At 40.4% G+C, this 18338-nt stretch overlaps 1 protein-coding gene across 6 annotated transcripts in view; it reads left to right on the forward strand.

The window, feature by feature from the left end:
• The window catches only part of SBNO2 (strawberry notch homolog 2), a 163969-nt gene that overhangs the window by 98019 nt on the left and 47612 nt on the right, over positions 1 to 18338 (forward strand). For all 6 annotated transcript variants that reach the window (XM_077476054.1, XM_077476053.1, XM_077476055.1 and 3 more), the window contains 9 exons: positions 3052 to 3212; positions 3301 to 3434; positions 3727 to 3817; positions 4456 to 4599; positions 7145 to 7262; positions 7398 to 7503; positions 7669 to 7822; positions 12340 to 12516; positions 15602 to 15699. In XM_077476054.1, the coding sequence (XP_077332180.1) occupies positions 3052 to 3212; positions 3301 to 3434; positions 3727 to 3817; positions 4456 to 4599; positions 7145 to 7262; positions 7398 to 7503; positions 7669 to 7822; positions 12340 to 12516; positions 15602 to 15699 (1183 nt within the window). The remainder of the gene's footprint in view (positions 1 to 3051; positions 3213 to 3300; positions 3435 to 3726; positions 3818 to 4455; positions 4600 to 7144; positions 7263 to 7397; positions 7504 to 7668; positions 7823 to 12339; positions 12517 to 15601; positions 15700 to 18338) is intronic.

The following is an 18338-nucleotide window of genomic DNA, read 5'->3' on the forward strand; positions in this document are numbered from 1 at the left end:
ACATTTAGCACCTTTCAGGGGGGAGGAGGGAGCAGATACCTGTCTAATCAAGGTAATTGCTCCTGCTTACAGTGAAAGAGATCACCACAGTATCAGCGGTGATCTAGACCATCCCTGGCCCCTCCTCTGTCGTCTCCTCCCACTCCCGCTGTCTTAGAGACGCTCAGGTCACAGAAGACAGCAGGGACCATTCAGAATGCGCAGCAGGGAACCAGGCTGTAAAGCCCGCAAGGCTTCACTTCCTGATTCCCTTACTGAAGATGCCGGTGCCTCCACCCAGAGCCGAGGACATCGCGGGCCCCTAATAAGTGTCCTTATTTTAAAAGTCAGCAGCTTCAGTATTTGTAGCTGCTGACTTTTCTTTTTTTTCAGGCGGAACTCTGCTTTAATGTTTCTGGACCATACCAGACCCTTTTCAAGGTTGTCTGCAGATTTGGCAAATATTTTGGCATTATTTAAGGTAACAGAATAATACATGCATCTTTTTTTCATGCCAGATGAGGCTTTCTTTTTGCCATACTGTCTTGGAAAGAAACCACTAATATATATATGCACACACAGTATCTCACAAAAGTGAGTACACCCCTCACATGTTTGTAAATATTTTATTATATCTTTCAATCAGACAACACTGAGGAAGTGAAACTCTTCCACAATGTAAAGTAGTGAGAGTACAGGTTGTATAACAGGGTAAATTTGCTCTCTCCTCAAAATAACTCAACACACAGTCATTAATGTCTAAACTGCTGGCAACAAAAATGATTACACCCCTAAGTGAAACTATCCAAATTGGGCCCAGTTAGCCATTTTCCCTCCCTGGTGTCATGTGACTCGTTAGTGTTACAAGGTCTCAGGTGTGAATGGGGAGCAGGTGTGTTAACTTTGGTGTTATCGCTTTCACTATCTCCTACTGGTCACTGGAATTTCAACATGGCACCTCATGGCAAAGAACACTCTATGAGGATCTGAAATAATAATTGTTGCTCTACATAAAGATGGCCTAGGCTATAAGAAGTTTGCCAAGACCCTGAAAGTGAGCTGCAGCATGGTGGTCAAGACCATACAACGGTTTAACAGGACAGGTTCCACTCAGAACAGGCCTTGCCATGGTCGACAAAAGAAGTTGAATGCACGTTCTCAGTGTCATATCCAGAGGTTGTCCTTGGGAATTGGATCTATGACTGCTGCCAGCATTGCTACAGAGGTTGAAGGGATGAAGGGTCAGCCTGTCAGTGCTCAGACCATACGCCGCATGCTGCATCAATTTGGTCTGCATGGTTTTTGTCCCAGAAAGAAGCCTCTTCTAAAGATGATGCACAGGAAAGCCCGCGGACTAAGCTGAAGACACGCAGACTAAGGAAATGGATTACTGAAACCGTGTCCTGTGGTCTGATGAAACCAAGATAAACTTATTTGGTTCAGATGGTGTCAAGCGTGTGTGTCGGCAACCAGGTGAGGAGCACAAAGACAAGTGTGTCTTGCCTACAGTCAAGCATGTTGGTGGGAGTGTCATGGTCTGGGGCTGCATGAGTACTGCCGGCACTGGGGAGATGCAGTTCATTGAGGGAACCATGAATGCCAACATGTACTGTGACATACTAAAGCAGATCATGATCCCCTCCCTTTGTCAACTGGGTCACAGGGCAGTATTCCAACATAATCCCAAACACACCACCAAGACGACCACTGCCTTGCTAAAGAAACTGAAGGTAAAGGTGATGGAGTGGCCAAGCATGTCTCCAGACCTAAACTCTATTGAGTATCTGTGGGGCATCCTCAAATGGAAGGTGGAGGAGTGCAAGGTCTCTAACTTCCACCAGCGCCGCAATGTCATCATAAATGAGTGGAGGACTCCAGTGGCAACCTGTGAAGCTCTGGTGAACTCCATGCCCAAGAGGGTTAAGGCGGTGCTGGAAAATAGTGGCCACACAAAATATGGACACTTTAAGCCCAATTTGGACATTTTCACTTAGGCGGTGTACTAACTTTTTTTTGCCAGCGGTGTAGACATTAATGGCTGTGTGTTGAGTTATTTTGAGGGGACAGCAAATTTATACTGTTATACAAGCTGTACACTCACTACTTTACATTGTAGCAAAGTGTAATTTCTTCACTGTTGCCATGTGAAGAGATATAATAAAATATTTACAAAAATGTGAAGGGTATACAAATTTTTCTGAGATACTGCGCGTGTGTATATATACTGTATGTGTGTGTGTGTGTATTTTATATATATATATATATATATATATTATAGATGGACCGTTGTACCATACAAGACATTTAGTTTTAACCATTGGTTATATGCAACTACCTCCAGATGATTGGAATCTCTCGCCCAGCTAGCCTCCTATTTGTTGCTGGTGTTATTAGGTGATGGATCTCTTCTCTCTCTCTAAGAAGCTTACCTCTTTTCTGTGGAGGTTTTTTTTTCTCTGAGATGGTTCTCCTATCAAGATTTCTGGCTGCACCATAGCCACTGTGGCTCCTTCTGCAACTTCCTGACCGTTTTGCATGTTTTACGGTAAAACTTAAAGATCATGTGTCCTGTACTGTACAGCTAAGAAAACTAGATTTTTGACTTACCAGTAAAATTGATTTCTTTGAGCACAGTACAGTACACAGATTTCTTCCCTCTGTTTATTATGAACTTACTTGGTAGAAAACTGAAGCTAGGTGGGAGGCCCTATTTAGTGGATGTCCCTGCAGCTTTCATTTTAACCAGTGTCCAGTCTTTAGAAAGTAACTCCATATAACTCATCTTTAAATACTAAAGATCCTGTGTCCTGTACTGTCCCCTACCTTTGGGGAGATTTCCATTCACATAATGTTGTATCTCCGAGATAGGAAGTGAAGCAAAATCTCTACAGTGGGACACAATTAAAAAAGAAAAAAACACGAAAGAGGCTTTTACTCTTTCCCACTCTTTTCAAAACAAAAATAAGTTTAGTTTTTGCATACTTTTATAAATTGTTGACCTTTTATAACCCATTTGTGTTTTCATGTTGCCTTGAGATATTTGACATGCTTATTTTTCCTTTTTTCTTTTAGCTAAAATCGGCATACAGCACCCTGATAGAGTAGTGGAGACTAGCACTTTGTCCAGCGTCCCCCCTCCAGATGTCACCTATACTTTGTCTCTCCCCTGTTCTATTATTGACAGGGGGCTGCTTTCTGCTTTGCAGCTTGAAGCTATTGTATATGCATGCCAGGTAAGCATGAGCGGTAGACAGACAACTGGATTTGTCTTTTTACTACATTGTTCTTCATATCTTATGTATGTTCTGCTTTGTTCCTCAGCAACATGAAGTAATCCTACCTAGCGGACAGAGAGCTGGATTTCTGATTGGAGATGGTGCTGGGGTCGGAAAGGGGCGTACTGTTGCTGGCATTATCCTAGAGAATTACCTGAGGGGAAGAAAAAAAGCTCTGTGGTAAGATCTGCGTTTTTTTTTTTTTTTTTTTTTGCATTTTATTTGCTTCTTGTTCATTTGCAGATGTTAAAGTTCTTACTGGTTAACTGCCACTTCACATTACCTGGTGGTTGGCTTCCTGTTAGAGGTTCAAGTCCACTGGCAGTATAGATGTGAGATATGCATATTGAAGCGGTTGTTTTAGTACTTATTTCCATATAGTTATATGTACTGCTTCATTTCACCTTTCTTGATATTCCTCTCCATGCTTGAGAGTCTTCAAATATTTTACTAATATATTTTTATTCCACAGGTTTAGTGTATCCAATGACCTGCGCTGTGATGCAGAGCGCGATCTGCGTGATATTGATGCCAGTTGTATTCCAGTACATGCCCTCAGCAAGGTGAGTCAGTCTGTTATTCTAAAACATATCAACATGTTTTAGAATGATAACATCACATGTCAATCAAGCTTTCAAGTTCAATATTTCCTTTGAAAAACACTGGAAAGCTGATTCATCTACCAACATTTATCTAAAAGGGTCTGATGTCCAGATCTTTTTGCAAATGAGTTCTCATGTACACCAGGGCTTGACAAATTTACTTTGAATATAGGAGACAGCTAAAAAAAAAGTTAGGGGGCAGTTTTCTTTGTTTAGTGTAGCATGGGTTGTCACTGCCCAGGGCAAGGCAAGTCATTTGTGCACCCTAGCCCCTCCCCGTAACTCTTATAGCAGAGTGGCCAGCCAATAACCCCACTGTAATGACATTATAGGCTGACCGGAAAGAATGACATTAAAAACCTGTTATGGGGGGAACTCCTTATTGCTCTCTCAGCAATTTTCACAAATCTAATTTCTCCTGCCCCCCCCAGCCCCACAGCTCTCACCTGTTCAAAAATCCCCCATCCCCACAGTGCCAATATGTGAAGAATAAAAAAAACTTTAGCTTACAATTTCTGACATTGAAGTTAAGGCAGGCATGCAAGAATAAACACCTATCACACCTTGAAATGCCTTTCTTGCCTTCTTTTTTTTGACAGATCAAATATGGGGACACGTCTGCCTCTGAAGGTGTCCTATTTGCCACTTATTCAGCACTCATTGGTGAGAGTCAGGCCGGAGGTCAACACCGTACACGAATTAAACAAATACGAGACTGGTGTGGTGAGAATTTTGATGGAGTGGTATCCTTTATGCATAAAAACTCATATATTCTTATGACCCCAATAGGATAACTTGGTGCTAAGTAAATGCTAATAAGTTTGTTATAATATAAAGAAAAGCAAACACTTCCTGTCTTTGTTATGTGATCTTTCTTGCATGCATTTATCTTTACACGTTTAGGGGAATGTACAATGTCCTTTTCTGCCCTGCCTAATTCCATTACCTCATTCTGAGTTCTATATTTTATGTTAAAGTGTTAATAAACCCACAACAGTAAAAACAGTGCGTATATGCAGTAAAGCATGCTTGTTATATGGAACCAAAGGGGTTAATCCTGTGCATTGTGTGAAAAGGCAGTTTGATCCTGTCTCCCCGGATCCTCTCCTCCTTCCACTGTCCTCAACATGTTTCCTAATCATACAGAGCCAGGGGACAGGTTGCACATGTTCAGGTTGGTGTGTATTGCTCTTTTTTCTTTGTGGGGAGGGGGGGGGAGGGTAGAGCGCCGCCCGCCCGCCCATGGGATCAACACAAGGCCAGTCAGCACTGTCCAGATAAGAGGGTCAGGGGTCCTGCATCCTGATAGGACAGTCAGTGCAGTATGAAAACTCCTCCTGCAAGCTTTATCCACTTATGGAGGTCACAAGACTGCTATATACTGCTGTAGAGAAAAGGTATTTAACTGTTCATATTTACTCAAATAATCGCTAATGTTGTTTCAAATTTCATGATGTGTGTACTGTGGGAGACCAGATATAGTGGATACAGGAGTATCTCGATTTTAGTAACACTTTAAAATCTCCTTCTGTATATTTTTAGTATTGCGTTCTCCTCAACCGTGGTCCCTTCTTCCCTGACTCTCCTCTCATCCTCCACCTCTTTAGCACCCTTTCTCACTCTATTTATGTTATTTATTTATTTTTTCTGGTGATTCTGCTAGCTTAACTGTATATATCAATTATCTGGATGGACTCTCCCCAGCAACCCCCACCGACTCTTCTCCCCAGCCCAACTCTCTCTTCTTTTATCTTTTTTTCCTATTTCTAGTTGGAGTATAATATACTCTATTGTAATTTGTTTTTCTTTTCCCAAACTCCTCTGATTCATAAGATGTGGTTATAAAGTGACACACTGGAGACTCTTTTTTTTTTTTTTATCGGAAGGATGCAGTCACACTATGGCTTATAAGATATACTGAATCGTGTTGCTGCTCTTAAGTCATTATTAAAGCGATTGTAATGTCTCCTTTAAAAAAAACACAAATATGTTATACTTGCCTCCTCTGTGCAGTTGGTTTTGCACAGAGCACTCCGGATCCTCCTCTTCTCAGGTCCCTCTTTGCTGCTTCTGGCCCCTCTCTCCAATCGAGTGTCCCTACTGTCAGCAGCTTCCTATGGGGGCACTGGAGCCGAGTCACAGCTCTGTGTGTCCATTCAGAAATGGAGCCCGACCTGTCCCTGCCCCCTCTCTCCCGGGTTGGCTTACTGACTTTGATTGACAGCCATGGGAGCCAGTAGTGCCACTGCTGTGTCTTAGCCAATCAGGAAGAGTATCCCGGACGGCTTACACATTCGTGGACATCACTGGAGAGAAATAGGGCTCAGGTAAGTAATTAGGCGGTTCTGGGGAGGCTGCTAAACACAAAAGGTTTTTTTATCTTAATGCATAGAATGCATTAAGATAAAAAAGCCTTCTGCCTTTACAGCTCCTTTAGCTTCAGTTACAAATGAAAATAAAACAAAAAAAAGAATGAAAAAAGTCCCTTTTCCTCCTTATGTCTGACTTATTTCTCTCATCCCCTTTCTAAAGATCACAAGCTGATCTTCAAATCTCTTTTCTGTACATTTTGTACCCTCTTAATAACCAAGCTACCATCAAAATAATTTCTTTTAGCCACATTCTCCCTTTTCCTTGATCACATGTGTCATGTCTCTGCTGTTCCCTAAGATGCGTTTTCTGCCCCATCTCTTCAGCATCAGCTCCCATCCCTACACAAACATTACATTTCCCTCCCATTAATTCCTACTCCTTTCTTGTTTGTGATCAGATCCTGTCCCCCACCAATTTCTGTCAAAAACAGTTCCGACCCCTACTTCCTCCGCCTCCCCCACTCCTCCATCTTTAGCTACAAACAATGGAAGAATAAATCACTATTATTTTAAAAGGGTGTTCACGCATATTTCACTTAAGCCATAACTGTGAAAAATGGAACTGTGCTATGTCAGGTTTCAATCATTCTTTATCAATTTTTTCTCAGAACTGCTTCAGACAAGCATCTGATACAAATTAGAAAATATTTGATCTTGTTCAATTATGTTGTAGCTTGTTTGCTATCTCAAGCTATTTTATTTTTACTAATGTAATCTTTTTCAGCACTATGCAAAAACTGATCAAGTGGAAAGCAATAGTTAGGATTCAAATTTTTTTTTTTTTTTTTTTAGAATGCATGTAAACAGCAATATGAAAGTATGTGTGTGTGTGTGTGTGTGTGTGTGTGTGTGTGTGTGTCAAGCTCACTTGGCGACATTTTCTTCTATATTTCTGCCTTGACTTTTGCATTTGTAGATTGTGTTCGATGAATGTCACAAAGCCAAGAATGCCTCCTGCACCAAAATGGGTCGTGCAGTACTAGAGCTACAGAACAATTTACCTTTGGCACGAGTGGTATATGCTAGTGCCACAGGTGAGTTATCATTTATTTTTCCTCTTCTTTATATAGTATTACACGATACAACTCGTACACACTTTCTGGTGCAACTCAACAAATCCATATTTTTCACTGAATAGTTTCACTTTCCTTGTAACTCTGTTATCACAGGTGCATCCGAGCCCAAGAATATGATCTATATGAGTCGTTTGGGTATCTGGGGAGAGGGCACGTCTTTTAGCACTTTTGATGAGTTCTTGCACGCTATTGAGAAAAGGTATTCTCTTCACAACATGGCTTAATGGCTTGTTCATTGGGTGACCTTTAAATCTATAACTTTATGTCAGATAATGTACATTTTATTTCTTTTAATTTTTTGTATAAAATCCTGTTTTGTCCCCCTTTTTGTTTTATTATAACAGATTTCAACTTACTTTTTCAGGGGTGTGGGTGCCATGGAGATAGTTGCCATGGATATGAAAGTGAGCGGCATGTACATTGCAAGGCAGCTGAGCTTCACAGGTGTCAACTTCAGAATTGAGGAAATCCCCTTAAATGAATCTTATAAACAGATGTATAACCGAGCAGCCCTGCTGGTAAGAATCAGTTAAATATGACAGTTGGATGAATCAAGCAGAGAGAATATGGAATGTGCAAAAAAATTCAGTAACAGTGGTGAAAGTTTTTCAAGTCCTCTTCAAGGACAGCACTGAACAGAGGACTCCTCCCACTTAAAACATGACATATGGGCACATATTAAAACTTTCACAAAACCATGTTACAGCTTCTCAGTTTAAATTTTTTTCCCCAGCCTGTTACAGGTATACAGAATTATCCCTTTTGTAAGTAGCCATAATGCTTGGCATTGATCTGACCAGGGAATGGTAGAGGGAGTTGAGCCTAAAACAAAAAACCTCTAAATCTACTTGCAACCACATTCTAATTGCTATATATACCTTTTCTGAAGCTTCTCCGGTCCCACGCTGAGCTGTCAGTGGCAGCTTCTCTGTCGAATTGTGTAGATAAGCTGAAGACTGGATCGGCTTCAGAAAAGGTATGTATATGGCTGCCAGTAGATTTTGAGATTTTAGTTTTAGACTAAACTTGCACTTTAACATCAATTCTGTATAAGGAAGCAGAATCATGAAACACCATTAGGTACTCTACTGCATTATTTCATAATTTCTGTTCTTAACAGTACATTTTGTTCCCCAAATGTGCTTAATTTACAGTCTATATTTATCTCTCTAGCCACTAAAAACTATACAAAAATAACTATCACAAGTAAATAGTTTGAAAAGAACTATTGTAGTATACCTAGTCTACGCTACACAGTTATTTTATAATTAAAGCAAGCTATTTAAGGCACTTATTTCTTTTCATATATTAAAAAATAAGGGATTCATACTTGCCTGTTTTGTGCAAGGATATTGCACATAGAGGCCCCTTACCTCCTCTTCTGGGGTTCCCCGCCAGGGCTCTTCACTCCTCCATTTCTGCGAGTGCCCCCATAGTAAGCCCTGTGCTTTGGGGGCACTTGTGTGGGTGCACTCCTGAGCTAAACTGTTTGTGTCCGCAGCTCATCTTGCCCCGCCCATAATAATTTGTGGGGTATTTGTTACCTTTAGGCAGAGAATGCATTAAGTTACAAAAAATCAAGACTTTAGAACCACTTTTTTACCTTAATGTATTTAAGGTACATTTAAAAAAGGGCAAAAATACATTTCTGGGAATTACAGATCAGTTAGCCTAACATCAATAGTATGCAAGTTCTTGGAGGGGATGATAAGGGACTATATACAAGATTTTAGTAATGAAAACAGTATCATAGCAGTAATCAGCATGGATTCATGAAGAATCGGTCTTGCCAAACCAATCTATTAGCCTTCTATGAGGAGGTGCATTGCCATCTAGATAAAGGAAGGCCCGTAGACATTGTGTATCTGGATTTTGCAAAAGCATTTGACACAGTTCCCCATAAACCTTTACTGTACAAAGTAAGGTCCATTGGCATGAATCATAGGGTGAGTACATGGTTTGAAAACTGGCTACAAGGGCAAGTTTAGAAGGTGATGATAAATGGGGAATACTCTGAATGGTCAGGGGTGGGCAGCGGGGTACCCCAGGGTTCTGTGCTGGGACCAATCCTGTTTAATTTGTTAATAAGTGACCTGGAGGATAGGGTAAACAGTTCAATCTCTTCTATTTGCAGACAACACTAAGCTAAGCAGGGCAATAACTTCTCCGTGGAATGTGGAAATCTTGCGAGAAGATCTGAACAAATTTATGGGATGGGCAAATACATGGCAAATGAGGTTTAACGTAGAAAAATGTAAAATAATGCATTTGGGTGGCAAAAATATGAATGCAGTCTACTCACTAGGGGTTGAGCCTCTGGGGGAATCTAGGATGGAAAAGGACCTGGGGGTCTTAGTAGATGATAGGCTCAGCAATAGCATGCAATGCCAAGCTGCTGCTAACAAAGCAAACAGAATATTGGCATGCAACACTTAAAATATGGGATGCATTATATCGTAGTAATAAATGGATTTATAATTCTCCACTAATTCCACTTGGGGGCACAATTTTTTTTATTCCAGGAATGGGTACGCAATCAGGGAAACAAATGATAAATATACAATTAAAGGATATCACTTTAGGAAGTGAATTAATGTCAAAACAGGAATAAACAAAGAAATATGGGTGGCAAAACCTAAAGGAATGGGAGTACTTACAGATTCAACATTTTTTTAAATCAATCCCAGGTCCAATAAGGGATGAGAACACATTAACACCAATGGAAAAGCTCTGCAACTCAAAAAAGATAGTAAAACATACTGTATCCCGGGTATATGAAATTCTTACAGAAATAGAGGGGCAGGGGGCAATACCCGCTATAGTAAAATGGTAACAGGGTATGGGTATTAACTTAGACAAGACACAAATGATAAACGCTGTATATAATTATGCATCGGACATAAGGTCCATAGGAGTAAACTATAAGTGCCTGATGAGATGGAATTTGACACCGGAAAAGCTGCATAGAATATATCATTCAAAATCCTCAGTGTTGGAGAGAATGTAAATTACTCGGAACAACATTCCATATATGGTAGGAATGCCCTGAAATAAAACAATATTGGCATAGTATATTAGACTATATAGAGATAATAACCGGGGACAAGATACCATATTGCCCCTGGGTTTGTTTATTCAATGGCTTAGAGAAAACTATAAACCAATATAAAAAAAACCCTAATACCATTTTTACTTAATGCGGCAAAAGCCCTCATCCCTAAAAGATGGTTAGAGATTAAAAAACCTTCTATTAGAGAATGGATACAGAGAGTAGAGTATATTAATAATATGGAATATTTAAGTAATATGGAGAAAGATCGAATGAATAGATACTGGGCAACATGGAAAAAGTGGAGAGTATTTAGAATGACTGAAACTTACATACAGGCAATAGTAGAAGCATCATAAGGTGGATTCAAAGAGGATCAACAGAACATAGGGGGGTGGGGGGGGGGGGATTGTGGGAAATGAATAAGAGATATATGATAAAGTAGACTGTTTTAAAGATGGATTGTATGGTAAATGATATAATAAAATAAAACTTAAATAAATAAAAAAAATAATAATAATATTGGCATGCATTAAAAAGGGGATTAACTCCAGGGATAAAGCCATAATTCTCCCACTCTTCAAGACATTGGTCCAGCCCCACCTGGAGTATGTTGTCCAGTTCTGGGCATCAGTCCTCAGGAAGAATGTATTGGAAATGGAGCGAGTACGAAGAAGGGCAACAAAGCCAATAAATAGTCTGGAGGATATTGGTTATGAAGAAAGGTTGTGAGCACTGAAATTATTCTATCTGGAGGAGACGCATGAGAGGGGATATGCTTTCAATTTGCAAATACCATACTGGTGACCTCACAATAAATAGGGATAAAACTTTTTCGGTGAAGGGAGTTTAATAAGACACGTGGCCACTCATTAAAATGAGAAGAAAAGAGGTTTAACCTTAAACTGCGTAGAGGGCTCTTTACTGTAAGAGCGGCAAGGTTGTGGAATTCCCTTCCACAGGCATGGTGGTTTCAGCGGGGGGGGCATCGATAATTTAAAAAAACTATTAGCTAAGCACCTGAATGACTGCAAAATACATGGATATACAATATAATTCTGATATATAATCACACATGTAGGTTGGACTTGATGGACTTTTTTCAACCTCACCTACTATGTAACTATATGTAATTCCATCACCTTCCCTTGCCTGAGTCCTCAATTGGCTCCCACGGTGTGTGTGTGTGTTTTATGGATGCACGCAGCCTGGCTTGGGATTGAGTCTGCATGTCTGCCCCCATACCAAGTGGTTTCCTATATGGGCGGATGGTGAAGAGGAGGAGTGACAGTGCCATTGGGGAACCCCAGAAGAGGAGGTTCGGGGCTGTTCTGTGCAGTACCATTGCACAGAGCTCTTTTAAAGAGGCGTTCCACCCAAAAATAGAACTTCCACTTATCCGGTTCCTCCACTTTGCTGGTGTCACATTTGACACCTTTCATGGGGGGGAGCAGATACCTGTCTAATGCAGGTATTTTCTCCCACTAATGGCAAAAGATCGCTGCAGAATTTGCGTTGATCTACACCATGTCCGGCCCCTGTAAAGCCGCAGTTGCACAGCAGAGAACCAGGCTGTGAAGCCGCAAGGCTTCACTTCCTGATTCCCTTACTGAAGATGCTGACGCCTCCACTTGGAGCTGAGGGATGGGTCGGCTTTAGGTGAGAGCATTGCAAGCACCCTAGACAGGTAAGCTGACTTTTATTTTTTTTTCCCGGCGGAACTCTCCTTTAACTCCAAGAGAGATTGCTTTAGTATAGCATGAGACAACACTGGAGCATTATAGGATTTGGGAATTGTGTATTGATTTGAAGGATAAAGGCATGCTACTGTGGAGCGTGAAGCAGGATTCATTCGTTGTAATATTCATAGTCCTTGGAATGCTTTTGTGGGATGTAGAGTTATTTGGTATATCATGTTTCACAGTGTGATATTCTGAATTCTTGATAACATTCATTGTAATTCTTATCATTGTTATCTGTTCTTAGTGGGCAGAAGCACTGACTGTTTTCCAGACGGCGGCCGATTGGCTAGGATTAGAATCTCGGAAATCTCTTTGGGCTCAGTTTTGGTCATCTCATCAGAGATTCTTTAAGTACTTGTGTATAGCCGCTAAAGTTCAGCGGCTGGTTACGTTGGCTCACCAGGAACTTTCCAAAGGCAAGGTTAGTAAATGTAAACCACTTTAGGCAATTTAAAGCTTTTTTTTTTGATTTCTCTATTGTCTGTCATGCCCCTAAACCCAGCCATAGATGGTGTAATTTTCTTTCCTGTAACCACGGTGACATGAAAAATAGCCGCTGGCAATAATCGCATGGAAATTGCAACATGCTGGTTGTTCCCAGGTTGATCAATGTTACAATTTAGTTTGCCCATAGATGGTTTTTATCTCGGCCAGTCCCTGCTGAACCAGCCAAGATTCGAACCATGTATGGCCAGCTTAATACACTTACTTTTGGGCAGAATTTAAGTTTTCGCAATAAATAGAAGCATTTTCAAATGCCATTTGTGGCCCGGCTATCACAATTTGCTTTTCTCTCACCTTATCCACAGGAGATTTAAAATCTGTCCGTTTATTTTTAAAAAGACTTTCAGATTCCATCACTTCCTCAGCTTTCACTTCCTGTTAGGTCATCTTCCAGAAACCTTCATTTCCTTGTTGCATCAGAGAAAAGGGTGTGATAGAGTGTGTTCACCACTCTGAACCACACCTCCTTCATTACAATACTATCTTCCACCCACTTCCTATACAATCTGACTGTACAATCTCCTTTAGATCTCCCATCAGCTATGTAGTAGAAGGGCCTGCCCGATTTGATGCAAATTGAATGGATTGTTCAGGTGTTTCCTCCTTTTACATAGTTCTGGTAAATCTACAGCGATTGTACAATCGAATTGCATAGTGTGTGGCTATTTTTAGCTAATTATGGCTACATAGGAGGGAGTGGATGGAGACACTCAGTTTTCAGGCCTCATTCACATCTCCACGTAGCAAAAACTTGCATTCCCGCATGCGTTTGCTTTGGGTGTTTTGGAATGTTTTCACTTGTCATGCATAGGGCAGCCCTTGCCAGTTTTACACTATGGGAAGTTTTCTTTATTTATATTTTATGAGTTGTCTGCGTACTTGAATGTTTTTCCGGGAGAAGCTCCAGTCATAGTTGGTGGTGAATCTGTGAATCCATCTGGCAGACTAAGTGACATATGTTGTGAGCTCTTACATGCTTCCTTCTGGTAAGCGTGCATTTTTACTGGTGATCAGCATAGTGTGTTGGTGAAGGAGGATTGCACGTTGTATTGACAACGATTTAACCCCTTCCCGCCAAGCGTACGCAGATGTGCATACTCGGCTTCCGGGGGGTATTAGCCGCTTTGGTTGTTATGGCTGGATAGCCAATAGTCCTCTGTAAAAAATGGTACCGGGATGATGCCTGCAGGTGCAGGCATCATCCCGGCTCGGCTGTTATGCTGGAGGAGCGGGAGGGGGCGCCGTTTCCCGCCGCTGTTACCGGTGCTCCTGCTCGATCAGGAGCACTGATTCACGATGTGATGCCTCCAGCTGCTGGGGAGGAACTGGAATGACGCCGTAATCTGCATCATTCCAGTCTCCTAATAGTAAACACGGAAGCAACGTCATGACGTCACTTCCCGTTTACTCGGCTGCCAATGGCGCCGGTTAAAATAAAATATACAGTATTCAGAATCACCGTTTTCGCCGATCTGAATACTTTGAAGTATAAAGGAGGGGTGGGGGGGGGGGGTCCCTCCATAAAGAGTACCTGTCACCACCTATTACTGTCACAAGGGATGTTTACATTCCTTGTGACAGCAATAAAAGTGATCAAAAATGTATTTATTTTTTTAAAAAACAATTTATTCATTTTAAAATAAATTTAAAAATAACATTTTTTTAAAGCGCCCGCCATCCCCGCGAGCTCGCGAAGCAAAGAAAACGCATACGGAAGTCGCGTCCGCATATGTAAACGGTGTTCAAATCACACATGTGAGGTATCGCCGCGATCGCCAGAGTGAGAGCAATAATTCTAGCACTAGAGCTCCTCTGTAACGCTAACGTGGTAACCATAAAAAAAATTTCAAGCGTTGCTTATTGAGATTTTTAGGTACTGTACTTTGTCGTCATTCCACGAGTGCGTGTGATTAGAAAAGTTTGACATGTTTGGTATCTATTTACTCGGCGTAACATTATCTTTCACATTATGCAAAAAATTTGGGCTAATTTTACTGTTTAGTTTTTTTAAATTCATGAAAGTGTCCCTTTTCCCAAAAAGTTTCTTTTAAAACACCGCTGCACAAATACCGTGTGACATAAAATATTGCAACAATCGCTGTTTTATTCTCTAGAGTCTCTGCTAAAAAAATAACTATAATGTTTGGGGGTTCCAAGAAATTTTCTAGCAAAAAATATGGGTTTTAACTGTAAACACCAAATTCCAAAAATAGGCTTAGTCATGAAAGGGTTAAGGAGTCACCCTTCTCATTGAAAGGACTTTTAAGTGGACAATTTCACTTCGGGCTTTGGGCACTTTGTCACTCTTTGTTTGTATAAGTATTTTATTTAACTTAACTTTTTCACTTTGTTTGATCACTGCTATATATTAGTATTGATTAATTTGATTAATTTATATTCATTCACTATTTATTAATTTGTGTAATATTCATATTTTTTTCACCCTTATTTAATCATTTTGTAGAGCATTTGAGTTTTGTATAATATTCATTTATTTATTTATTCAGTATTTATTTATTTATATTTTTTCATATATTGATGAATTATTTAAAAAAGTATTTACTTTATCAATTATGGTGATGGTTTGTATGTTGTATGCAAGCCAAGCTTGAGCGGAATTCCGTCGGAAAAACCATCCAAGATTTTTCCGACAGCAATTCCACTCGCTTGTACGGGGCATTATACAGTGTTGTTGACCCGAGAAGAGGAGGATTGTGACTGCTCTAGTCTGTACAACACCATTGCATAGAGAAGGTAAGTGTGACATATTTTTTATTATAGTGGAAATTTTTTTTTAAGTTTTACAATCACAGGGCAGATGAATTTCAGTTAGTAACACAAATCATCTGCCCTTACTCCAGAGAAGACGGCTAAAAATACTAGGGCGTTTTTCAAAGTGATTTCACCTTAATATTTTTGAAAAGACTTGTCCTTCTGTGTTTTCACAATACTTAAGTATTGTAAAGTAATTTTAATGAAAGACGTGTTTTATTTCTTTACAGTGTATTGTAATTGGTTTGCAATCTACCGGGGAAGCTCGAACTCGGGAAGTGATGGATGAAAACGATGGTCATCTTGATCACTTTGTGTCTGCTGCAGAGTGAGTATGATATGTGACCATAAAGTATTTTAGAGTATATTCAGCAGCAGAGTAAGCGTAAAAATTTAATTTTCCAGAGTAGTGTAGTACAGACTGCTACGAGGTAAAGCTGGGTATACACGCATACATTTTTTAACTAACGTTTGCAAGAATATTCGCATGGACATTCTTACGGAAATTCTCAGCCCCTTTGATGGCTTAAAGAATGTCAATCAGAAGTTATTAAACTGTTTGTTGTCTTTAAACATTATATTTTGAATTGAATGGACTTTACCAAACAAAAACTAGATTTACTGTTTAGAAATTTACTTGAGAAAAAATTTCCATCCTCTTATTTTTTATTTTTTTTTAAATATAAAGTTTTATTGAATTTTTCAAAGAAAGGGAGTACAGAGAAAGTACAAGACAACTGTGGCCATCATAGACAATCAAACATACATACTAGTCTTCAATAGAAGGTTCATCTTCTACTTATACAGGGGTGCTCAACCTGTGGCTCTCCAGCTGTTGCGGAACTACAAGTCCCATGAGGCATAGCAAGACTCCAACAGCCACAAGCATGACACCCAGAGGCAGAGGCATGATGGGACTTGTAGTTTTGCTACAGCTGGAGAGCCACAGGTTGAGCACCCCTGACTTAGAATATGGGTGGCATAAAGTACAATAGGGAGATCGTGTTAAAGTGGTTGTAAACCCTCCCCCACAACTTTGTCCCATGTAAATCGGCATAAAAACCCTAATGAACACTGCTTGTAGATATCTCCTTACTTGCTTAGTATTGTTGTAATCCTTTTTGTTCTGTAGAATTAAGTCACTGAGCATGCCCAGATCTCCCCTGATTTACGGCACACTCTCTATGTGCTTATCTATCTGTTATCAGGACTTCCTACGGCACAGCACTGAACTCCCAGGAGACTGCTAATTACGCAGAGCTTCCTCCTACACACCATGTGACCTCACATACAGTCTAAACTTGGCCATTACTGCAGTCTTATCAGCTGAAGCTGATAAGTCTGACAAAGGCAAACATTAGGCATTGGCACAAATAAATACTATGAAATAAACAAGTAAGCTATGAACAGGGTAGGAGGGTTGCCATAGAAACATTGGATTGAGAAGGAGGCTTGGTTAACAGTACAGGAAGTGCTCAATGTAAGGGCTGAAATACACTACCCTGTGGACTCAGAAAACAATACTTAAGATGGCGCTGCCTAACCCCTGGAAACAAGTTTTTTAAAGTTTCTTTAAACAGTAAGTAATATGCGATTTGGGCTGGATTACACATGGGTATAGTCTGATAATTACTTAATATAATGGACTAAATGAAAAGAATCATCAGAGTGGGAGAGTTTACTTCCTCTTTAAGTCATCATATACATTACCCAATTTGACCATAGCCATTCCTTATCTTATATATATCTATGTTTGTGATGTTGCTTCAGTCAACGGGCCGTGCGCATGGTCGGATTATCTATGTCCCAACCATGCTGGCCAGACCAGAGAGATAGGCAGGCCACAAATAACCTTCGGTATAGGAAATAAAAGATGGAGAAAGCAAGGAGGGGGGGGGGGGGGGGGGGGTGGTAATCGACATGAGCGTGATGGACGAGGCAATGCTGTTGCCTTTCAGTCAATAGGCTTCAGTGTGACCTTCAAGAGTTTAGAAGGGCCTGCCCTTCATCAGAGAGTATGAACATATTCCACTGCATGCAGGTTCGAGAGTGCTTTTCTTGTTTATGTTGTGCTGTGAGCACTAGATCCTCTAGTTTTTTTTTTAATGTCTTCTATCTTAGGCAGCCACAATCCAATAGATGGGGGTTTCTTTTTTTTTCCATGTAGCTGGAATACAGGATTTTGCGGCGTTGAGTAAGTGTGGTATTATAGATTTCTTATATGACTGTTCCGGGATTGTTGTGACGTGTAGCAGGAAGAACCCTGGGTCTTTCCGAATTGTGTGGTCTGTAAATTTACATATAACTGTCTCTACTGTTGTCCAAAAGTGTTGCAGTAATGGGCAAGACCAAAAGATGTGGAGGGAGTGTTCCTTTGTCTGCATCTCCAACATCTGTCTGTTGTAGGAGGAAAGAACATGGGTAGTAACTGTTGTGTGTAATACCTCCTTGTTAAGATCTTGTAGTTTGTTTCTTGTATCATTGTGCAGATGGAGGATTTTAGAGAAAATCTGATAATGTTTCGTTTTTGTATGGCAATGAAAGTGCATTGTAGGTCCTTTTCCCATTTTTGCATGAACAACAAGTCTGGTTGTTCTGTTGGTGTGTTAAGCAGAGCATCTGTTTTGGAGAGTACTTGGGTTAATATCCCTTCGTCTCTATAATAGCTTTCTAATAACGTCAGGTCTCGTTTGAATTGCACCGGTTCTGGTATTGAGTGTAAGAAATTATGTAATCAAATCGCCTTCCAAAACGAGAGCTGGAAGCCCCCGGTATCGCTCATTAGTGATTGGATCGAAGTCCAATGATCTCCATCTATGTAATGTAGAGCCCAGTCTTTACCCGCTGTCCAAAGTATATCATATTCTGAGCAGTCTAATCCGGGTAGGAATGCCGGGTTGCCTAGAATCAGGAGTAGCGGGGACTGTCTCAATCTCAGTGAGGTTGTATTTGTCATTATGGAGCCTA

Source organism: Lithobates pipiens, unplaced genomic scaffold (genome assembly GCF_037356315.1).
Source record: "Lithobates pipiens isolate NorthernLeopardFrog02 unplaced genomic scaffold, aLitPip1_a1.2 Scaffold_13, whole genome shotgun sequence".
Lineage (NCBI taxonomy): Eukaryota > Metazoa > Chordata > Amphibia > Anura > Ranidae > Lithobates > Lithobates pipiens.